General features: G+C 35.4%; 1 protein-coding gene across 1 annotated transcript in view; it reads left to right on the forward strand.

The window, feature by feature from the left end:
- LOC150101782 (rhomboid-related protein 2-like) overlaps window positions 1-26000 on the forward strand; it is a 124727-nt gene that overhangs the window by 49485 nt on the left and 49242 nt on the right. The window contains exons 3-4 of the mRNA XM_090399907.1: window positions 13434-13604; window positions 21804-21946. Coding sequence (XP_090256033.1) covers window positions 13434-13604; window positions 21804-21946 — 314 coding nt within the window. The remainder of the gene's footprint in view (window positions 1-13433; window positions 13605-21803; window positions 21947-26000) is intronic.

A 26000-nucleotide genomic window follows, 5' to 3' on the forward strand; every position in this document is an offset into this window, starting at 1 on the left:
GTTTTTCCCTCTGACATCTTAGATCTCTTTTCCTTTGCCATTAACTCTGGGTATTTCTCTTGGAACAACAAAATCTACAAGCAGATAGAGGGAACTGCCATGGGTCCCCCCCCCTCTCACCCCCCCCTGCCAATTTCTATATGGAAGATTTCGAAAAACGAGCCATAGACTCAGCCCCACTCAAACCTTCTATCTGGCTAAGATATGTAGATGATGTGTTCTCTATTTGGCCTCATGGCCCAGACACATTAGACTCCTTCCTCAGTCATCTCAATAGTCTACATCCAAGAATCCAGTTCACTATGGAAAAGGAAAAGAACAATACCCTTCCTAGACACCTTAGTCACACGCCTGCCTAATGATACACTTACCTTCACCGTATACAGAAAACCCACACAAACAGGCAGATACATTCACAAACTCCCCCACTACCACCACCCCTCTCAACAATATGGCATTATTAAAACTCTTACCAAGAGAGCCCACAGAACCGCCCTCACTACTGAGCTTAACCACGTACACAGCACTTTCCTCTCCAGTGGCTACAGCGATCACAGTATCAAAAAAAATAATCAACTCCTCCCCCATTCCCCGTCCTTCTCGTCAACAAGAATTTAAAAATGCCATCACCATACCCTACATCCGTGGCACATCCGAAAAAATAGCCAAGATACTAAAACAGTACAACCTACACACAGCATATGAGCCCCACCACAAACTTGCTACCCTTATCCGTTCTACAAAAGATCAGCTCCCTCCTCTCTCTCTCTGCCTGGAGTTTACAAAGTACCCTGTTCCTGTAAGCTGGCGTACTTTGGACAGACAGGCAGATCAGCATCCATCCATCTAGAGGAACACAAGTCTTACATCTTCAAACACAACTATGGCCATTCAGGCTTGGCTGACCATGTTTTGGACACCACCCACAGAGTATCATGGAAGAAAACCACCATGCTCCACCACAGCAAATTCAAGAAAGAGAGACTTTTCTTAGAAGCAGCAGCAGCAGCAGCAGCTCTCAAAAACCAACCAAATCTCAATAAATACAGTTGCATTAAACTTCTGAAGATTTGGGAAATGCTCATCACCAGAGGTCCCACCTTGCATTCCAGGCCACCTATTACTGCCCTTAGAGGGCGCTCTACCTAGATAGGACTGTCACCCATGTGGTTGGGCTTAGTATTGTTTGTTATTTGTGTATATGTTACATTAATTGTTTTTGTAATCCCCGTAGATGTCCTAGTGACTAGGACGAAATATAGGAAGTATTAAATTCTATTTTAATTCTATTTGAGTGTTGTAAAAAAAAATCCATTAAGCCTCCAACATGATGTCCTCACAGCACTTAAGCCTCTACACACGTGTTTATTAATTTAAAAAATACAATACTGACAATTAATACGAGAATGCAAGAATACGAAATGAACAGTTCCAAACTAGGTTATATCACATACCCTGTAGCGATATAAAAACAATTTAGCACCTGACGTGTGAAGCTTAGTTCATATAGCGTAACAGTGGTGTTCAACCTTTTTTTTACTACGCGAGCTACTTTTCTATAACAAGTTATTCGGTGATCTACTCTCTTATGTAGATCACATTCTCCCAACCTGATATCTGATTACACACAAATAAACAACTAAAAAAAAATACACAATTAAAAACTTTGTGTATCTAAAAATTTATTTATGACTTTTAATTATTTTAATACAACAAAAAAAAAACAAATATATTGAAATAAAATATTTATTTCTCTATTTTGGAAAACCAAAGTTAGAAAAAACAACAGATCGATTACAAACTCACAAGTTACAGGAAATGGTGGTTGATTAAAAAAAATTAAAAAAAAAGTTAATTTGAAATTTGGCATTGTTTTTTGACCTTGCAATATTTTCATAGTCAAGTTGATATGAAGAAGTGGCCAATTGCAGACAATCATCCAAATGATCATTTGTAATTTGGTTTCTTAATTGATTTTTTATGACAGTCATATTTGAAAAAGCGGCTTCTGACAAGTATGTCGATCCGAAACACGACAGATATTTTCGTGCAATATGAGTTAATATTGGGAATTTTTCATGTGCATACTTCCGAATGACTTCATTGTTTATTGATTTTAAATGTAAACTATTCTGAATGTTTATTATCTCAAGTTCTACTTCAGCTTGGTTTATATCAAACAGCCCACTAATTTTATTTGAAATTTCTGTTATGTTCAAGTTTTCTTGAAATGGATTATTGATAAAAGATGCAATGATTTCAGTTTTATTAAAATCTTTAAATCTTGAATTTATTTCTTCTCAACTAATTCTATTTCACGAATAAATTCTTTTAAATCATAGCGAAGCATTTCTTGATTTTGTTCAAAAAATTTTAATACATATGGGAGATGTCTAAATTCGCAGTCATTTCTATTTTTCTTTAATGAAAGTAAGTATTGTTGGAAAGTTTTTATTGAACTTAACACGTCAATTAAATTTTTATCTCTACCTTGTAACTCTAAATTTAAATTGCTTAATTTTGTACATAAAGCTACTAAAAATGATAAGTGTAACAACCATCTTTTATCACTCAATTGTGGATATCTCCTTTTTCATCAAGAAAATTTTTTATATTGTTAATTAATACAAGAAATCTTTCTAAAAATTGACTTCTCCTGAGCTAGCAAACATTATTGTACAACAGAAGTTCCCTATCATCATCTGCCTGTAATTTAAATAACTGCCATTGCAGGGCTTTTCTTCAAACAGAATTTACAATTTTAAATGTAATATCCAAAACATCTTTTGTGTTTAATCTTTTACTACACAGTACTTGTTGGTGAATAATATTGGTACGTTAAAAAATCTGGATATTTGTCATCATTTTTACATAATGAAATGAAGTCTGATTTATTATCTATCTTTGCAGGAGCACCATCAGTAGTAATAGACACAAGTTTAAAAAGCGGAAGTTTGTGTTGTTTCACAAATTCATCAAATGCTGAAAAAATGTCTTCTCTCCTAGTCCTTCCCAATAATGGTATAATTTTCAAAAGTTCATCTTTACTTGAATAATCTTGAAATACCATTTGAATAAATACCATTAACTGAGCAATATTAGTGAAGTCGTTTAATTCATCAAATTGTAATGAAAACGCAACACACTGGTGAATGTCTGACATTAACCTGGCCTGGAAACTTCTCCAGCAATTGGAACTCTTCCTTTCGGCAATTTGAAACCTCGTCTGCGGTCTAGAAGTAGTCTCTCTCTCTAGCAACGTCTCGAACCGAAAAGCTCCTTTCTGGAAGCGGCAAACTCCACTGTCAAGCATTGTGGATTCGACAGTCTCTCTGACGGTGACTCTGGACTAGGCGGTCTCCTCTCTGACAGCAATTCTGGAACAGGGACCCCTTCTGCTTGCTTCAGTCCCTTTTTATTAGGCCTCCTCTGAGACATCGCATGAAGTTTGGCAACCCCAAAAGAATCTGTATGAGTCTTTCATCTTAAGTTTCAAGTTCAGCATGCCTTTTGTTCTCCTCTGCTTTCTTTTGATTGCAAGTTGCCGGCTATCGGAAAGTTGTTTGAACTCTTTCTGAGTGACTTCGGAGATGTTTACACTTAGAGCCTGCAAGCCTTTCTCATACATACAAGTTTCAATAACAAGCTTTCTAATGTCACCATGTACAGCATCGGCGACAAAAACATTGCCTTTGTTTTTAACACTCTAACATATTCTTATTACAGCAGTGTGTATATATATATATATATATATATATATATATATACAGTTAGCTTCAAAAGAGTTATTTACAAAAACATCTAATACAAAATATACCGAGACAAACAAAGTTCATTTTTTACAATATTCACATGGGACTTAACCTAAGTAAAAAATCGATGTAATGTGCTTTGGAATATTTTATATTTAAGCTACAATCAAGTTTTTACACTTTGCTTATAATCACATTCACTCGGTGTGCTGTTTGACTTCCACTGATCCAAATTAATTCATATACCTGGACTTATAAGAAAATTACTGATTTGACAATTTTAATGAAAAATAAATAAACAATAGCAATACACTTAAAAACGAATTAAAAATAATACAAAATAATGATAAATAAAATATTATGTTTTCAGTTTTAATTAAATTTGTAAGGAAGAATACACAAGAGATCGACCAAAAATCACTCCCCAGTCGATTGCTATCAACGGGTTGAACACCCCTGTGTATGATATCCAACAGTCCGAAATATTTCTTGTTGGCTGAAAGAGAATGAACTATCGTGGCATGTTAATATTCAAAAACATGTTGACCAATGAGAAACATTTCAGACATCATACGCTATGCGAACTAAGCTTGAGACAAAAGATTGCTAAAAATTTACGGCTGACCAGGCGAACAAAATAGATGCCGTGGTTGCGATTAGTTGAACATACAGTTGGGGCCACCATCTCCCTCATTCTGACATTATTTTCTCCGGCTGAATGAACTTTTAGTTATGGAACTAAATGGTTTTCCCAAAATTCTAACATTCTGGTAATTCACCAAACTACAAAATAAATATGTCTCTGCTTTTTGTTTTGTAAACATACATTTTTAAAAGCACCCAAAAATATTACGACTTGTACTTATTCTTATTAGAAATGCTAATATTTTTATATTCTAAAAAATCTGGGACATTTAGCATCCAAACATAAACTAAACATATCGGGACACCGGGACAGAAGTAATAAAACTGGGACGTATGGGAACCCTAGATATGTGTGTCAACCAAGCTTATTCAATATGAGGCCAAAAAGGTTAGCAAGAGAAATGAACATTGTTGATTTCACAGAAAAGTCAAAATGGTGCTTCAACTTCATGAAAAGAGAAAGGTTGGCCATGAGAACACAAACCAGGTTAGCCCAGAAAATGCATCTTAGTATGTATCTTAAAAATATTAAATAATTACTAAATATACTTTGAATATTTAAAAAAATATCAAATGTGTTCTGATTTATGTTTAAAATATTGATTCCTTAATTTGGGGTTCGTCTTATACATGAAAAAATATGATATATACTTGGTTTAATCCTTTATCCAAGTGTAAGCAAAGAAAGGCTAGAACAACTCATATATAGAAGGTAATGACTTCACATCACTTGCCTTAGTATCCCATAATGCAAAGCACATATCCTTATGGGTATGTATAATATACATACAGGTGTATAATATACATATGTATTCCTGAGCTTCTACCTCGGTTGTTAGATAGAACAGCTTGAAAAATACAACGTTTTTGTGTCAATTATGTATTGCATTTTTTGCCTGTAATTCTTAGTTTTTTGTAACTTCAATTTTTATTACTGTGTTCTACTTTAGTGGATACCTGAAGAAAGCAGTAAAAGTCTGAAACTAGTTGTATCATTTTCATTAAAACTTCATATTTTATCTCGGTTTAAGTCATTAAATATTTATTCTTTAAAAAAATATATATATATATATATAAGTGTATAATATATAATTCCCCCGAAACTGTAATCATCAAGCAAAAATTGTCATACTTCGGACATATTATGCGAGCAAATGACAGTCTGGAGAAAATGATGATGCTTGCTAAAGTTGGGAAGCAGGAGAAGAGGAAGACCAAGAATTAGATGGGTGGATGGAGTTAAAGAAGCTACTGGAATGCGCTTCGAAATTCTGAAAGATATGGCCAGCGACAGATCTGAATGGAGAATATATGTTCATAGAAACACCAGGAGTCGAAAACAACTCGATGGAACATAACAACAATAATATACACCTTTTAGCAACTCGTATATGAAAATATGACTTCTGTATTACTTAAACCTTAGTATTACCTCTGGGTTTGCTCCACTGACGAGACCTCAATAAAGGTCGAAACCGGTCTGGGTAGTGACCCTTCCCATAATGCATAGTATTAGACATACCCGTAAGGATATGTCCTTTGCATTATGAGATACCAAGGCAAGTGATGTGACGTCATTAGCTTCTATATACGAGTTGCCGTAGTCCTGATTATATTTCAGGTGCAAACTTTGTTTGCTTACACTTGGATAAAGGATTAAACCAAGTATATAATTTCTTGATATGAAAATGAATTCTAATGGGATATATTGATCAAGTATTTTTTATTTTTTAAAACAAGTATGTTATACCAACTAGTTTCACTAACTGATGCTGTTGGCATCTTCAGGGTACATAACTGATATAAGGCACTTAAAGCTAAAAACGGTTAACTATAAATCAACTGATTCCAATTATATTTGACAAAACAGAATGCATACAATACATGCATAGCGTATGTATGATCTCACTTGTTGTTATTTAGGAATGTTCCATAATTGGCACTATAATTTAGTTCTTGTATGTTTAGAGATCTAATAAGGGTCTTCCAGATCTCGAGCAAGATTAATCCTTGGTTCCTGTTAAGATTTTGTACAGAACAGGCAACTATTGTGGCTTCTTTAATAATTCGGGAACGGAAATCCTCCTCTATGTAAGGAACAGAGCTTTTATCCCACTCTATGATATGGTTAGTTCTTGATAATTGAAAGGATAAACCCAATTTTTCTTCTCTATTGTTATTAATGTCTCCAATGTGCTCCCTTTTTCTAATCTCAAGGCTTCTTGAAGTCTAGCCGATGTAATTTAAACCACAGGAGCAGGATATGTTGTAAACTCCAGCATATTTGAAGAAAGGATGGCAATCTTTTGGAGATCTTAAGATTTGCCTAATCGTTTCTTTAGGTTTAAAAGTCACTCTTATTCTTGGAAGTTTATTTTGCACTTGGTTAGACTATAATAAATTTAGTTTAATCCTTTATCCAAGTGTAAGCAAACAAAGTTTGTGCCTGACAATATCTTCAGGACTGAGGTAAGGTGGTGCAACTCCAAGCAAAGGTGGACCAACTCTAATCAATCCTTGACTCAGTATCTCCCTTGGATTACACTTGGATAAAGGATTAAACTAAATTTATTATATTCACTCTTATTCTATAGGGTTTTAGGAGTCTTGCAACCTTATTAGAAACTGTCCCCATGTATGGAATGATGATTGTAGAAATATACTGTATGTTGTCTCGTTGTCTTTGTGGGGGGGGCAGAGAAAAGTATCTTGTGGACAAGTCTCTGAGGGCAGCCATTCATGGTGAGGTTGATAGATATTAGTGATAATTCATCTTGGAGATCTTGTTGATCTGTTGTAATACAGAAAGTTCGCTTTTTTAGCATGTGTACAATGCTAAGTTTCTGAGAAATGTGGTGGGAGGAGCTAAAGTGCAAATAACATCCTGCATTTGTGTGTTTTGGGTAAACTAAGAGGCTGAGAAGACTATTCGTTTGCTTCTTAATTAGGGTGTCCAGAAATGATAATTGGTTATCTTTTTGTAGAGTGAATTTGATGTTATGGTGTAATGAGTTGATCTTGTTTAGAAAATGAAACAGGTCATTTTTTGTGTGGTTCCAAACAATGAAAATATCGTTCTACGTATCTCCACCATACTGTGGGTTTAGGGTCTACCTGAGTTAAAATTTTACTTTCAAGATCCTCCATTAAAAGATCAGCACAAGATGGTGAGAGAGGGCTACCCATTCCAAGGCCAGTGAATTGCTGATATGTATGGTTTTATTCCATAAGAAAAAGTTTTACTAGAATGGATACAACACACTACATTTCTATTAAGCAAAATAGATTTACAATGTTATCAGTTTTTGAAGATATCTCTAGTACTTTAGACCAAGATATATGGTCACTTCAAGACAGAAAGATCAATATTAGCTATGAGAAAGCCTTTATAACAAGCAAACGGAACCAAATCAAAAAATTCAATGATCTTTATGCAAAATGTTTTAAACCTTCTCTGCCAGACAACAAAGTTATTTTTAATCTATCAGATCACTTATTAACAAAACCAGAGATCTCTATATCCAAGAAAGGTTTTAACTTTGCCATAACACCTGATCATATTCCTAAAGTGGATATCATTTCTAATATAGAAAAGGCAGTCTCGTTGTTACCGGAACCCACAGCTAATGATCTTAGATTAAAAAGTAGTATCATCCTCTCATCTTCAAGAACTCCTCACACAAACATCACCCCTCTGATAAAAAGAACAATGTATAGAACATAGTTTAAAGGAAAAGAAAGATATCATTATATTAAAAGCAGATAAGGTTTTAAACACCAGGGATTACGAAGATAAAATTAGCAACTTACTATCAGATAGGTCCATTTACCGTGTCCTGATCACAGATCCAACATTAAAGAATCGCAATGATACAAACGATTTATTGCGTTGCATGATAAACTGGCCTACCGATTTAAAACGAAGACTGAAGTATATGCATTCACTAACACCAAGACTATATGGCGCTCCAAAAGTACACAAAGATGGAATACCATTGCGCCCTATTGTAGACGGTATCAACTCGCCCACCTATCTGTTATCTAAACACCTTGCAGGCCTTCTCAAACAACACATCCATAATTCGGATGCTTACATACGAAATTCGCAACATTTTGTAGAGAAATTGAACAACATCTCCAATACGGACCTACTCGCAAGCCTGGATGTTACATCTCTATTCACTCACATTCCTGTGGAAGAAGTTATCAACATTTTAGGAAGCTAGTTACTGCAAGATATCACTTCCCTGTTCTGTCATTGTTTAACATCAAACTTTTTCTTATGGAATAAAACCATAAATCAGTAATTGACTGGCCTTGCAATGGATAGCCCTCTCTCACCATCTTGTGCTGATCTTTTTATGGAGGATCTTGAAGGTAAAATTTTATCTCAAGTAGACCCTAAACCCACAGTATGGTGGAGATACGGAGACGATATTTTCATTTTTTGGAACCACACAAAAAAAGACCTGTTTGATTTTCTAAACAAGATCAACTCATTACACTATACAATCAAATTCACTCTAGATCTTGAAAAAGATAACCAATTATCATTTCTGGACACCCTAATTAAGAAGCAAATGAATGGTCATCTCAGCCTCTCAGTTTACCCAAAACCCACAGATACAGGACGTTATTTGCACTTTAGCTTCTCCCACCACATTTCTCAGAAACTTAGTATTGTACACATGCTAAAAAAGCAAGCTTTCCGCATTACAACAGATCAACAAGTTCTCCAAGATGAATTATCACTAATATCTAACAACCTCACCATGAATGGCTGCCCTGGGAGACTCGTCTACAAGATATTTTCTTTAACCCCCACAAAGACAACGAGACGACACACAGTATATTTCTACAATCGTCATTCCATATGTGGGGACAGTTTCTAATAAGGTTGCAAGACTCCTAAAACCCCATAGAATAAGAGTGACTTTTAAATCTACAGAAATGATTAGGCAACTCTTAAGATCTGCAAAAGATTGCCATCCTTTCTTCAAATATGCTGGAGTTTACAACTTATCCTGCTCCTATGGTTTAAATTACATCGCCCAGACTTCAAGTTTGAGATTAGGCAAAAGGGAGCACATTGGAGACGTAAATAGCAATAGAGAAGAAAAATCGGGTTTAGCCTTTAATTTCTCAAGGTCTAACCATATCATAGACTGGGATAAAAGCTCCATTTCCTTAAGTAGAGGAGGATTTCCGCTCCCGAATTATTAAAGCAGCCACAACAGTTGCCCGTTCTGTACAAAACTTTAATAGGAACCAAGGATTAATCTTGCCTGAGATCTGGAAGACCCTTATTAGATCTCTAAACATATAGGAACTGAATTATAGTGCCAATTATAGAACATTCCTAAATAACAAGTGAGATCATATACGCGCTATGCATGTATTGTACACGTTCTGTTTTGTCAAATATAATTGGAATCGGTTAATTTATAGTCTGTAACAGTTTTTAGCTTTAAGTGCCTTATATCAGTTATGTACCCTGAGGATGCCGAAAGCCTCAGTTGGTATAACGTAGTTGTTCTAAAAAAAAATACTTGATCAATAAATCCCAATAGATGTCATTTCCATAGTTTTCGTGGTCAAGAAAATAACGTTTTAACATGAATTTCTTGATATGTTTAATTTATAGTATAACCAAGTGGAAAAACTTCCAATACATATTGCAATTTAAATATAGGATTTTTGATGAGAGTTTGGAGTCATGAATTTAGGCATTTTAGACTGTTATTCTGATTTAAGGTTGGTTTCAAAGAGCCTTATAACTTTCTTTGAAGAATCTCTTGAATTTGGAAGAAAGTTGAAGAATTTTTGTGTAGTTCCATAGGATTATTATTATTATTGCATGGCACCTCCATGGAGTCCTAAGACTCATCACAGGAGACCCAAACTATCAACACAATATCTGTCTTACCCCTCCTTGAAACAATTAACAGAAAAGCACTCACAATTGACTTGAGCAATCCCTTCTATTCATTCACCACTCTTTGAGTAAAAAATCTAGTCCTCACACTCTTGCTAACCACATTCTTACCTAACTCTCTTGTTCTGTCCCCCCCCCCTCTCCACTAGCCAAGTACAGAAACATTTTCTCTTCATCAATCCTATAAAATCCTTTAAGTAACTTAAAGGTTTCTACCATATTCCTCCTTTTTTGCCTATCAACCAAATTTGAAATCCCTCAATCTATCCTCAGCAGCATTCCAAAGATCACCCACCATCTTGGTCCCTCACTGAAAATACTTCATCCATCATATTCTACCCTGTAACTATGTTATCTGCCAAAAGTTATAGGCAAGGTTGCACTAACCAATGCCAAAACTCTTCCCTCATATTCCGAATGCTTCTTGATGTTTCTGGCATTGGTATATCAAAACTATAGCATATCCTTAGGCCCCAACCATCTTTACATCCTGAATTATTATTATTATACAGGAGCCTCCATGAAGTCTGAAGACTCTTCGTTGGAGACCCAATCTGTCCACACAATCTATCATACCTCTCCTTAAATCCATTAACAGACAAAGCACTCACAGCTAACTCTGGCAACCCATTCCACTCATTCACCACTCTGTAAACAACAAATCTAGTCTTCACACCCATAATAACCACACCTTTATTCAACTTCCCAGGATGACCCCCTTGTTCTAGTCCCTCTAGCCAAGTGCAGAAACATTTACTGTGCATCTATCCTATAAAACCCTTTAAGCAACTTAAATGTTTCAATCATATCCCTTCTTTTTCTCCTATGAACCAACTACTGCAATCCACACACCTTCAATCTATCCTCATATGGAACATTCCACATGCCACCCACCATCTTGGTCACTGGCCTCTAAATCCTCTCCACCGCTTCTTCATCCCAAGAAACCCAGGGGACCAGACTTGATCACAGTAATCCAGATGTTCAGTGTATCAAGACTTTATAAAGAGGAATAACAACTTCCTTATCTCTACTTGTCAATGTGTTATTCAATAGCCAAGTAATCTTATGGGCTATCTTAGCAACATTAGCAATATGTCATCTGAACTTTAACTCTATGTCTACCATTACTCCTAAATCTCTAGCTTTAGGAGCAGCCTATTAAATCATGTTGCAAGCTCTCCAAATTGACTTGATTAACTATTACTCTACCTAATTTCGCATCATCAGCAAACAACTGAATATTTCCTTTCAAGTTATCTCCTATATCATTTATGTATGAATTAAACAACAATTGTCCCAGCACTAAACCTTCTGGCACACCACTAGGCACCTGTTTTTGCCTCGATTCTGTCCCTCCACATACCACGTTTTTATATCTATCTAGCAGCCACCCTCTTATCCACTTAACCAGTGTTATATCCATCCCCATTTGTTGTGATTTGCATAACAGACTTCCATATGGTATATTCTGTCAAATTGATAATCAATTCTGTCGATTGTTGCCTGAGAAACTAGATTCCACATTTTTTTGTTCATTCATACATGCTCGTTTGCTTCATGGGTGCCTACACACACACACACACACTCATCTGCTGCTCTAATTGCTTTATTGCTTTAGCTTTTCTGACTTTGCACTTCCACGCTCTCAGTGAATAAAGCTCTCTCCAGACACATAACTTAAAGTCCGAATCCATTTAAGTGCAGCCCATCAGCATTCTGCAAATCTTTCCATCCATCAAACTCAGGTCATAGGTCCACAAACTCTACATCATTCCTTCTGCATGATCTACATGTTGATTCATTAACTATCATCCTCCTTATTTCACTTTTATCATAGTGTGGCAGCAGACTCACAAACCTCACTCTGTTGCTCTTCTTTTTCACTTCCTCCAACAACTCTTTGACACCCTCCCTCATACAATATTTTTCACCTCTTAGGTCATTGGTTCCAACCAAAACAATTAATTCTTTCACCTTCCCTTTCTGCATTCTGACAGCATTATTAATATTATTGATTTTTGCACCAGGGAAACAAGATTATGTAGTGCTTTCATTAACTCCCCTTATCATAGAATTGCCATAAATAATTATTTGCTTATGTTTATTCTCTCAATTATTCTTACAATTTTCTTTTTGGCTTCAGACCTCTTGCTTTTTTCTGTTCTCAGTTTGATTATTCTCTTGCTGTTTTTTCATCCTTTCAGTCTCATTCTTTGCCCTGAGAAGGACTACATGTGCAATTTCTTTACTTAGGTCTTCAACATTCTATGATCTTACATTCACATAGGATCATCTGGATTTCTAAATTCTAGGAAATAGTGATGCTAAGCTCTCCAATAATCCCACATTAATTCTAATATGTATCTGCAATATATATATTTTTTGGGGGGGGGAGAACTGTTTGTATATTGTTTGTATTTTGGATTACATATATTCAAATCCCCTTTTTTGTTTATAGATATGTACTCCTTGGATGATTCATTGGCATGTCATAAGTCTATTCACCATACATGAATAATAATCTTTCTTGTATGTATCTCTGTGGGCAATTTGGGTGCAAATATCTTAATTTAACATTAGTGATGCATTTAGTAATTTTCTTGTGCAATACACTTTTACATCTCGTAACAACTTTACTCTCTTCCATCCTTTTAGACTATGTTTGTTTACAGTTGTTAATACCTATGTTCTCGGTTACCACAGGTTCCTAATAGTACCATGTTACTGGCCAGACAGCAGTAGAACAGAAGCATTTTGTAACTTTTGTTCAGTTCTTTCTTGCTTCATGTAGCTTTAGTTCTCATTGTGTTTTCACTCCGATGTGATGTGATGAGATACTCATCATGAAATATTAGTGGTTTACATTAAATTATTTATTTTGTTATGTAATTTTTACCTGTATAATCATTTAGTTATGTCTAACAATTGCAGTACAATTGTTAGACATAACAATTGTACTGCAATTGTAGTACATTAATTACAAAGTCAGTTGATCAGTTATAAGAACTGAAATCAGATCTAAACATTTTTTTCAAAAAAAAAAAAAAACTGCAATTTCACAATCATAATAACCACTGTTTCATTTTCTTTAAACACAGATCCATGCTAGTGATCTTGGTGCCTCTAAACCTAAATTTCAGCAACTAATACGGTTTGCTGCACTAGCAGTTGTTCCAAAATCCCAGACAGCAACCACTGTTAGACGATACTTTGATGAATACAGTTGTTGTCCTCCACCCATATTTTTGCTTCTCATCACCTTAATTGAGGTAGGTGTTTTATGGTGTGTTACATTACTCTATTAATAAAAGTAAAATTAGAAAATATCATGCAGTTATGCTGATAATACAGGGTGGCCATAAAATAACTTTCCCTCTTTGGAGGCATCTGTAGCTAAAACCAATAAACAGAATGAGACCAAATTTTATATTGAGACTTTTGAAGGCATGGGGAGATGATTTCTGTGGAAAAAAAAAAGATTTAATACTAAAAATCGCCAATAGGGGAAATTTTGGTGCTGGTGGAGCCAAAAACAAGCAGATAATTACATTAAAGGCAGATTAAATGGAATAATAACATTTCGACAGTGTAAGCGACAACCGCATCACTCATTCCAGCTGGATATGTGGTGCGCTACAGTGATAATAAGAATAATAATAATTAAACTAAAACAACAACTTCGAGAGACAGAAATTAATGTAGTGATTGAACTCACAGGAAATAATGTTTGATTCATCAGAGTCAGGGTCCCCTGGACCACATACACGATTTTCAATGGGCTGACCTTTCTTGTGTACAACAAATTGCATCCAATGTGCAACATGCTCTACAGCTGAGCATAAGGAGTCAGACGGGATGTTCATAACAGCCCATTTTATGATCTCTTTCAGGACATGCAAGTTGGGAACGTCACCGACATACACAATGGATTTCAAATACCCCACAGCCAAATGTCACATGGAGTGATGTCCGGGGATCGAGGTAGCCATGCTGTCAGAAAGAACTGACTGATAACCCTCTCATTACTGAAATTCTGGCGTAAAAGGTGCTGTATTGAACGTTAAATGTGTGGCCGTGCTCCATCCTGCATAAAATTATGGAGTCCAAACATTGTCTTTGCTGCAATGCAGGAATGACAATATTTTCCAGCATTCGTCGATAAATCTCTCCAGTAATGGAGCAGGTTACAGGACCTGTAGGGATAATACGCTCAAAAAAGAATGGTTCTATTATGAAATCGGCTGTGAAGCCACACCACAAGGTTACTTTTGGAGAATGCAGTGGTACTTACTGGATCGCTTGGAGATGTTCAGATGCCCAAATTCTGCAGTTGTGAGTGTTGACCGACCCATTCAGATAAAAATGAGCCTCATCACCCCACAATATTCTCCAAGGCCAGTCATTGTCGACCTCCATTCAGGCAAGAAACGTTCGTGCAAAGGTCATGATCTCTTATCATAATCTGCAGTAGTTAGTGCTTGCACACGACTGAACTTATACGGATAGAAGTGAAGCATTTTACGTAAGATTTTCCAGACTCTACCATAAGCCATATCAAGTTGGCGAGCTATGGCATGAGCTCTTGAACAGTACTGGTCCCTGTGTCGTCAAACACTGCAGTAGCAATGTCTGTAACCGTCTCTTCTTGCACTGCTTTCCATCCTCTTCCAGGTCTAACTCCTAGTGATCCAGTTTCTTCAAATTTCTTAATCATAGCTCTCAGTGCTACAGCTGGCATAGGACCAGTACGCAGGTTATGAAGCCTTCTGAATTCCCGAAGGACCCCTACGGCATTGTACTGTTTAAGGTAAAACAACTTGACAAGTAAAGCACGTTGAGGCAAGGTAGGATGCATATTGAGCACAATTCATCAGTCATTCAAATAACTGCTTGAACATTCCCAAATCCCTTTTACCTGCGTTTATTGCAAATATTTGACTGCTTTCGGCTCTGTCAGGTCCAAAATTTCCCCTATTGGTGACTTTTGGTACTAAATCTTTTTTGTTCGCAGAATTCATCTCCCCATGCCTTCGAAACTCTCAATATAAAATGTGGTCTCATTCCATGTATTAGTTTTAGCTACAAATACCTCCAAAGAGGGAAAGTTAATTTATGGCCACCCTGTATTTTAATAATGAATTGTATGCAAGTGCCACACATGAGCAAGATTCTGATATTAATGCTCTTCTTTAGTTAGATTATAATGTGCTAATACTCCATTAATCTGTCACCATTCTCATTTGAGAATAATAGGTTGGAATCTTGGAGAAGCCTATTTTTAATGGATGTCTAGATGTTAGAGACAAGTGTTTATTAGTAGAGTGGATAAGATCTCTGATTCGCAGCCTGTATAGGTTGTAGACAAGAGGATATTTGCACCTCACTAACAGTGTACTGGAACTGTTCAAACCTCAACACAGATGTTGGTAAATATTTTCTGTGCACAATGATTTTAATCATTCAGTGTGAGACCACTGTTCTTGTTGGACTTTAGGTGCTTGAAAGAAAAAAAAGTTCTGTGTTTAGAACAGGGTTTTTCAGACCATCTAATATTTAGCCTAATGATTTTTAAATACTATTAGTCTGCAACCTTTTGTGAGTGAGATTGTCAGTACATTTATATTAAATCATAATTTACTGCCAAATGCACTGATCTGTATACCAATCAGAACAGTAACTTCAATTTTATGGTAATTGAAAAATATTTCCTTGAATGTGGTTGTACAAGATTTACAATTAACTTAAAATAGTTTTTAAATAATTTTTGTCCCCAAAACAGGGCTATAAATATTCCTCTTGAAATAGCCAAGGTGTGCATGACGTGCTGCACCCAAGTAGGATAAATCTTGAAAGCCTAACACTCTGTAGCTGATGTTAAAGCTATCACAGTTTAGAGTATATGCTGAGCTTTAGTAAATCTAGTAGGTTGGTCTGCAGCATACAAATATTTTACCTTCACATTATTTAGGAGTGAACCAATGCAAACAGGGATCAAGGCATGGCATTCCCATCTTATTTCCTCCTAGTAATAGGCACTATTAGGCAGTAAACAAATATACTAACAATTTGCCTATTAGAAACAAAGTAGTGGTATTATCTTGAGGAACCAAAAAACCATGTTTTGATTACTAACCAAAGTCTTGGCGTACTTGTTCTCGATTTCTTCCAGCTTTCCATATGCATGATGTTCTCAAAGTTGTTGTACATTATGGGATGATCCAATATCTACAACCTAAAGTCTTGTGAGGATACAAACTGTATCCCCAAAAGCAAATTCTGCAGCTTGACCACACATAAAGTACTATATAAAACCTAATGGTAATGATTTAGAAGCCTCCAGATCAGTTAACACACCTTGATGGGATAAACCATTTCATTTTATACTTGACTTTGGGGGTGTGGCCACATTCCTTCAACATCTCTCCATAGCCAACATTCTAGAGTCCTGATATTGTCTTAGTCACCTGTCTCTGGACCCTCTCCAATGTTTCCACATCAGTGAAAACCAGATGACCAAATCTGTGCACAATTGTTGTGGTCTGAGTGCTTTATACAGTGACACAACTACCTGCTTCTGTGTGTTGGGGCTTAAGTGCTTGGAGAACAACATGTTGGACGTTTAATGGCATATTTACAGTACTGAGAAAGGATTAAAAACTAATTTTAATGCTTCCAATATTTTGTCTGTCACTGAGACATCTTCAAGGATTACAAATAACTCTTGTAACACACACTCAGATATAATACAATACTAAGTGAAACACATGAATGACTCTGAAGTCCTATCTAGGTGGTGTGCCCTCTATGGATGTTTGATATGAAATTTAATGCTATATATCATATCCTTTAATATGATATATAGATCAGTGGTTTCCCAGTCCGTGTAGCATCTGAGGGGATTCACAAGATTACTTTTTGAGAAGAAATATTTTATGTTATGGTACAGCCTTGATGCACTATCACAGACTGTACAGACAAATGATAATGCATTGTGACACTTTTATGTACATTCAATGTATATGCAACATTGGTGTATCTTTATTGCTCAAATGCATTTTATATGTTTTTTGTTGTACAGATGGGAGCATGTTGAACATGCGTAGTGAGGTGCCACAATGCATTGTTGGTCTGTAGAAGGGAAATAGATCTGACTAAAGTTGAGGCAAAGAAGACAAAACACATTTACAGATAAACAAGAAAATTCTTAAATATAGCAACAATTATTTGTCTCTTAGTTTTACTTACACTGGCTTTGTTGATAATCAAAACCCACAGTGTGTTCTTTGACAATACAGTCAATCAGTCAAAGAATTCTAGAAATGGCACAAAATATGAAACACTTAATTCATCATGAAGGTTGTTTTCTTGATCATAAATAGTAAATAATAATATTTGGTTAACCGATCAAGTGTTGATCAATATTTTATTAATTAACTGGACCAACTAGTTTTGCCACACTTATCTGTTGGCTTCTTCAGGGCACTAACATATAGGTTTAAACACTCTCACAATTATGCGTAACTGCAAAACTGACAAGAATAAAAACTGACTAGAATAATTACAAATGAAATAGTATCGAACGTGAGTGAAACACGTATCGTGTGTACAAGATCAGCTAGCTGTTGCTGAGGAACCTTCTGTAGTTTGTATTAAAGTTCATTTCTTCCGTTTTTAAGGCTCTGATTGGGGTTTTCCATATCTCTGGCAGTATTAGGCCTTGATTTCTGTAAGTGGCATCTCCAACAAGCTCGCCAATCTCCTCAAACAACACAAAATAAGAGTAGCATTTCAACCTATAGATACTATTCGTAAACTACTAAGATCTCCAAAAGACAACCATCCTTTCTACAAATATGCTGGAGTCTATAATATTCCATGCTCATGTGGCTCTAATTACATCGGACAGACTTCGAGAAGCCTCGAAATCAGGCAAAAGGAGCACATTGGCTATGTCAAAAACAACAGACAGGACATTTCTGGGCTATCGTCTCATTTCTCCACAACTAACCATGTCATCGAGTGGGACAAAAGCTGTTCCCCCTACTTAGAGGAAGATTACCATTCAAGAATGTTCAAAGAAGCAGCCACAGTCGCCCGTTCTACTGTGAACCTTAACAGAAATCAAGGCCTAATACTGCCAGAGATATGGAAAACCCTAATCAGAGCCTTAAAAACGGAAGAAATGAACTTTAATACAAACTACAGAAGGTTCCTCAGCAACAGCTAGCTGATCTTGTACACGCGATACGTGTTTCACTCACGTTCGATACTATTTCATTTGTAATTATTCTAGTCAGTTTTTATTCTTGTTAGTTTTGCAGTTACGCATAATTGTGAGAGTGTTTAAACCTATATGTTAGTGCCCTGAAGAAGCCAACAGATAAGTGTGGCGAAACTAGTTGGTCCAGTTAATTAATAAAATATTGATCAACACTTGATCGGTTAACCAAATATTATTAGAAACACTTAATTATCACAGTATGTAATAGTCACTATTATTCTCGACAATTGGATGAACATAGATTTGGGAACTGCATCATTTCCATAATTTAAGATAAAATTAGTCAACTCCAATCTCCTCCGCAGTGGTCTGCCATATTTTTCAAATTAAAATAGAGGTCCTCCCCTTTCAAAAGGTTGAGGTTAATATAGATAATGAATAACAGCAGAGATAATGTGTGCCCATTTCTGCCTGATTATTGCTCAATATAATTGAGCAATAATAGCCCCAGGTGCAGATGGAATCCCAACAGAGTTAATTAAAGCCACAGGGGGATTGAGGGATAAGAGTATTTCATACATTGATTACAGGGATATGGGAGACAGGATCATGGCCTAGAAACTAGAAGTCTGTTTTCATACCACTATATAAGAAGGACGATATGAAGGATTGCAAGAACTATAGAACTTAGTTTAATCTCTCATGCAAGCAAGATTTTATTGAAGATCATGCTAAGTAGGATTGTGGCCAAATTTGAGGCAGAGATGCCTGAGGAACAAGTAGGTTTTAGGAAAGGTAAGGGCATCAGAGATCAGATCCTTTGCCTTAGACAGATCATAAAAAAGTATGAAGATTGACCATATGGCATCTGTGGATGTCCAATGAACAGAAGAAGAATTATAACATTTCGAACAGCTTTTATCTTGGCACCTTATCAGCTAGTTTCTATACCTTTTTCTGGATCTACAAAACCTAAACACAGAAGATCCTTCTTATATTCCCTTGATTTCTCAACTGTTTATCTTATAGTGAAAATCAGATACTGACAACCTGTATTCTGCATGAACCATGCTTATGCTTCTCCAAGTTTTTCCTTCACAATTTTTCTTAGCCTTTTCTCAAGTATACTTGTGTAAATCTTACCAGGAACAGTAGGGAAATTCCTCTGTAATTGTAACACTCAGTTTTATTTCCCTTTTTATAGGTGGATACCGTGAGACCACTACTCATTCCATTCTCTGGAATTCAATTCTTATCTGGCCTTCTGAATTATTCAGTGTAGCCAATGTTAACTTTTATACTTCTATATTTGAGTTGAATATCATCTACTCCAGCAGCCTTTCCACATTTCAGGTTTTTGATGTTTTTTCTCACTCAAATATATGCACTCCTGATTGTGTTCCTCTTGAATGTTTTCTAAAACTATGCTCTCACTATTTGTTTCATTTATCAAAGTAATTATTCTAGGCATCTAAAATATCTTCACTTTTTTTATATCACCTTTTTCATCTCATCTCTGATTACTTTTACTTTACTGTACTCTTTCCTCCATTTCTAAGCTTTTCAACAGCCTCCAGAATATTTTGCCACTTTCTTTATATTTATTGTCTCTGTTCTAACCAGTCTTCCCATGACTTTTATTTAGTTAGTTTTATGCAGTGCTTAGCTTTCTCACATTTTTCTCCATATTCTCTAAGAGCATGAGTTAACCTACTTGCCAGGTACTTTTGATATACTTTCTTCTTTTCCTTAACTGCCTCTGTAACTTTGAGTCCACCACAGTTATGTTTTATTTATTTTTATTTTTTTTGTAACCTTGCAGATAACTTCATCACATTCCTCTCTGACTAAATCAATGTTTTCTCCTGAATTTTCCACACAATCTCTAAGATTTGGTTCTTATTTTCAGTCTCTTTCATTTTTTCTTGAATAATATTTGTGCATTTGAGTCTACATTTTACTTCTGAAAGCTGTTTAATTCTGATTAAAACTTTCTTATACCCTTTTCTTTTCAATATGATATTCAATTTTATCCTGCTCAAAACTAAATGGTGATAGTTTTTTATTTCAAATCCACTGTATACTGTTGTGTCCTGAACCAGTATGAAGATATCACTATGAACAATGACATAATCAGTGAGACTTTTCTTATTTCTTGTATTTTCCCTCCCTGTGAATTTATGCATATGTTTATGTTGGAACATGCTGAAAGTAATGACTATTTATGCCCTTAACAGAAGATGCTTACAATTATCAGCTTTTCTCCACCTGTTTTTTCCCTTTTTTTTTTCTTTGCTGTTTTCTCCACCCAAAACATTTCTGTATGTATAGTAATTATTTCTTACTCTTTCATTTAGATCTCCAACAAGGACCAACTGTTCATTTTTTCTTTGTCAGCTTCCCTCTCTAATGTCTTGAAAAAACTCCTCCATAAAAGAATCTTCTTTAGCACCATAGGCATAAATAAGTCTCATTGTCCAGTTCTCCATTCTGATATCCACTCACATCACTTGTTATTGCTTGGCATTCAAGATCATCCTCATATTTAGTATTAAATACAATGGCTACTCCTCTTTTTCTCTGATTATTATTATCTGAATATAATATCTTGTATTTGTTGCTTAGAAGAATCTCATCTGTTTTTGTCTTCTTGTTTCGATAATACCCATTATACAAGCTGATACTTATCCAGTTCTGCTAGTTCTATTTCTTTTCCATTGATTATGCTTAGGTTAGTGCTGTTAATCTTGAAGTGTGAGTTGGAATTTATTCTTTACTGTATGTTAGAAAACTTGTTTATAGAATGACATTTGATGATATGACATGGAATAGAAAATAAAGTTGACTTTCACTGTAGAAAACTTACAGACACAAATAGACTAGTTTGTAATAACAAAGTTTTCTATAGTGAATTTCCCTTATAATAATATTATAAGGGAGTGTAATATCATAGTTTGTAATAATGACTGAGTTTTAGTGAACAAGTTTATTATATAACTATACTTTTGTAATCTTCTGGGATTGAAATTTTGTATTTAACTGGATTTCTGTAGCAACTTTATAGGCTTAATTTCTTTCTTCCATTTCAAATACTGGCCTTACACTTGTATATAAACTTCAGTTGCATATATTAATTTCATGAGGTCTGTTTGTATATCACACACCTAGCACTTAGCTGATAAGTTTGACAGGTTGCATAAATAAGGAATATCATGAAACATGCATGAATGTTGAATTTCTGTTTCAGGTTGGAGTTTTTATCTACTACTGTGTTGTATGCAATGAAATAAGTGCCACAGGTCCTGTTCCAATGATGAGTCCTTTAATATATAATCCATATCGCCGGTATGAAGCCTGGAGATACGTTTCATATATGCTCATTCATGCAGGGTAGGTTGATAATCATTGTCTGACATTTATCAGATAGCTGTAGTTTCAAATATAATTATGATTATTATAATTATATAACATGATATATTTTTTACTCCTATTTCAAACATGATTCATTCAACTGTAACACAGTCAGGTGATGTTGGTTTTTGCTTTTTTTTTTATATGAATCCTACTTATCAAAAGTAAACTGATAGTACATTGGTGCCATAGCTGGACTAAGGGTTAAATGATCCAGAAATCTTACTCTTTTTCTAGAGGTAAAACAGAGCAATTTCAAGTCATTACAGTTCTCCAATAAGCAGGATGGTGGTCTCATACCAGATGGTGAGTTATCTGCTACCTACACACATTCACAGGCATTCCATATCAACAGTGGGATTTGAATCCACAACCTGCTGGTTGGATACAGCCCACCAAAAAAAAAAAATAATAATAATAATCTCCAATTGTTTTGATATAAATATGAGTAGTACCTCAGCATCCAAGGAATTAAGTTCTCTTTTGCTTGTGGCATTACTTTACCTCTGAACAACTTAACTACAAATCATGCTCATTCACCCAGGAAATAATGTCTCTGAAAACTTCCTAAAAACTCTAACTCAGAAGAGAAGAGAGCAATTACATTAATTAATAACTTGTCTTACTAATTAAACATGGTTGTTTGGTGATGATGTAATGTCGAGAATAGAAATGGAAGAATATACAATTTTTCAGAAGATAGGAAGGTGAAAAGAGGAGAAGGGGTACTGTTAATGATTGCAGAGGAATTGTGTCAAAAATTGTGGAAGTTGATACTACATGTGCAGATTTTGAATCTGTGTGGTGTGAAATTGACATTAACAGGCTAGTATATCTGATAGGAATCTGTTATTGGTCAGCAGAGTAAAGAATATTAATGATTGTGAAATGTTTAGACAAATTGGTTGGGCATGTAAAAAGAAGGTGATCTTGATGGGAGACTTTAGTTACAGGAATATAGAATGGAAGAAGGGGATAGTGTATAGGAACAAGGAGAGTGAGTTTGTCGAATTTCTGAGGGATAAATTTAGTGTTTTGGATTTGGTGATAATTTGACATGATGCAGTTGTTAATGAGGTATTAACATTGCTGCCAGTTAGTGAGAGTGATCATGAGGTACTTGTGTGGGAAGTAGTGAAACAAGAAAAGGCTACTGCCAAAAAATTATACATGTGGAATTATAACAATGATCATAGGAATATCTGTAGTCAACTAAGCATCAATATGTTGCACAGATGAGCTGTGCAAAAAAGATGTTGACAGTGCATGGAAATTCATGAAGCACTATCAAACACAAGCAATGTATAACTGCATTCCAAGGGTTAGGTGAGTAAATAGAGTAGGAGTGAAATGGATGAACAGTGAATAGGCTTTTGACTTGGACAAAGAAGTGAGGGTTGTGGTTTTAATATTAATAAGTGCAAGGTTTTGCATTTTGGAGTGCAGAAATATAAGGCTGTGTACTATATTAAAGGTGCTGTACTGCAAAAAGTGGATTAGATTTGAGAATAATGGCTGATAGGTAGACTGAGGTGTAGAGGGCATATTGTTGCAAGCGTTGCAAAGACTGCACATCACAGTACAACTGTGATAAAAAGTGTGCTGACACGTAGGGATAAGCAGGTAGTTGTGCTGCTGTATAAAGCACTGGTCAGAGCATGCTTGGACTATTGTGCTCAGATTTGGTCACCTGGTGGAAGCTAATGTGGAAACATTAGAGAGGATCCAGAGACAAATGACTAAGACAATATCAGGACTCTGGAATGTCGGCTATGGAGAAAGGTTTAAAGGAATATGATTGCAGAGTTTGTTGGATATGTGGAAAAAAGGGATGATATGATAGAGACATTTAAGTTAGTGAGGGGATTTTATCACTTTAATCCAGAAGGGATTATAAAAAAAGAGTAGAAGATGAGAGGGGAAGAATGAGAGGACATCTCTAGAAGTTATGTAAGAGTATAGTGAAGGGTGTGAAGAGTAGATTTTTTTTACATGGAGAATTGTGAGTGAATGGAATGCATTACCAGAATATGTTGCTAATGTAAGGACTGTTAAGGATTTTAAGATTCAGTATGATAAAAATGTCAGTTGAATGAACTTCCCACAATAAGTCTGCCGACTCCATGGAGAGTGTAATAATAATAATAATATAATTTTAATTCACTATACGCTCTTAACAGACATTTGATTGTTGCTCTCTGCATTTTCTAGATATTTTCACAGTCACTATTCACCAGAAATAGTATCTAATTCCTTCACTCTCCATGAAATCTGTCTGTTAAAACTTGCACAGTAGTTACACAACCTCTTCACAGCAGTTCCATTCCAAATCCAAAGAAATTTTTCTTCCTTTTCATTTATTCATGTTACTGGTGTCTTTTGGAACAACTTCTTTTATAAGTTTAAAAGTTTGTCTTCTGCAGGTGTTCTAAATGTTGACAGGTTCTTGTTTTCTTCAAGGTAGTGAGGAAACAGAAAAACATTAAGAAAAATCTTTAAATTTTACTTCATTCGAGATATTCTTTCACTGTATTTAGAAGATTAGGAATTAAATGCTATTCTCTCAGCTTGGTAAGTTTGTTAAGCAGACAGTATATGAGTGACACGTTATTCAGTTTTCAAACCAACATGCTGTGGATTTGAATTAGATAGCAGAACAACTAAGTAGTAGATAGTTACCTTCAAGTGTGAGACTACTGCCATGTGTACTAGAACAGTGCTTCCCAAACTTCTGGATGTCAGGGCCCCCTTTGCAAAAATTAAAATATTTCACGTCCCCCCCCCCTAAAAAAAAAATCGTAATAGAGAGATATATTATAATAATATTTATTGTATTTATATTCAATACAAAACATACACAGCGAGTATGGCAAAAATCAAATGCATATATTACATTTTTTGCTTCTTACCGTTTGGTTCTGAAGACGATGCTGGCTGTTCTGGTAAAATATGAAATACTGTCCTTTTTTTGAGTCTGTTTCTGCTTCTTCTGATTGTTCGTGGGGATTTTTTTTTTATTTTTTATCAGCCACTTATCCATCTCAGGATTAAAATTTTTAACGTAGAATAGATCAAATAATATCACCACTTACCGATACTGGCACACCACAGACTGATAACATGAAATTAGTGAATATTACCTGAATAAGGGATCCCCGGACCAGGAACATTTTTCTCTTTTGTGACTTTTCTCCCTTTACGGTAATTAAGCCTAATGCGAAACAGACAGCAAAGGCAAGTTATTAAAACTGCATATGATTGGTGCGGTATTAACAAAAGATCGCGCAAACGAAAGATAAAAGCATAGCTGACAATTGAGTTGAAATGCTAACTCTCTTCAACCGAATTCCATATGTGAAACTACCATAACATTCATTATATATATATATATATATTACTTAGTTTTAACACTTTTACGAATTTTAACACGTTCGGTTGAATTTTATTGCTGCCTTGGGAAATCAAACTCGCACACACATCTAATTAATAACAATAGTTTTTAGTTAGATACTGTGTTTGCCCATGCAACATATGGTTTTGTTTCAGTCTATACAGCATAGTTTCTTTATGAGGGGACATGTGATTCATTAATTAGTGTGTTTTTATCCCAGTTGTCTCTAATTCCACTATTTCTTGAGAAATATATTGCACAGACTCCTCATACCTTATTCACTGGCATAATAAAAGTACCTGTTTTTATTGCCTCTGCAGTATAGTGGCTGTTAGGGAGGGTGTTGTTTACCACTGCAAGCAAATTACTATCTCCCCACATGAACTTGTTTAAGCTTTTTTTCATGTGTGAAGTATATGCGAAACTTTTATTGGTAACAGAAAACTAGCTCGGATGACAGTGATAATATAAAACAAGTTTTGATATGTCATCATCATCATCATCATCATCATCAAATTCCTGCCATGTACCCTCAAGGGGTGTACAGGATATGACAGTACTACGTGAAAAATTTACATCATTACTAACTTCCTATCTACAATTTTCCTCCAAATCAGTCTGTTACTTGTCAAGACTCCAACA

This window comes from Typopeltis vanoorti, chromosome 11, assembly GCF_054136105.1.
Source record: "Typopeltis vanoorti isolate ZY-2024b chromosome 11, IOZ_Tvanoo_1.0, whole genome shotgun sequence".
Taxonomy (NCBI): Eukaryota; Metazoa; Arthropoda; class Arachnida; order Uropygi; family Thelyphonidae; genus Typopeltis; species Typopeltis vanoorti.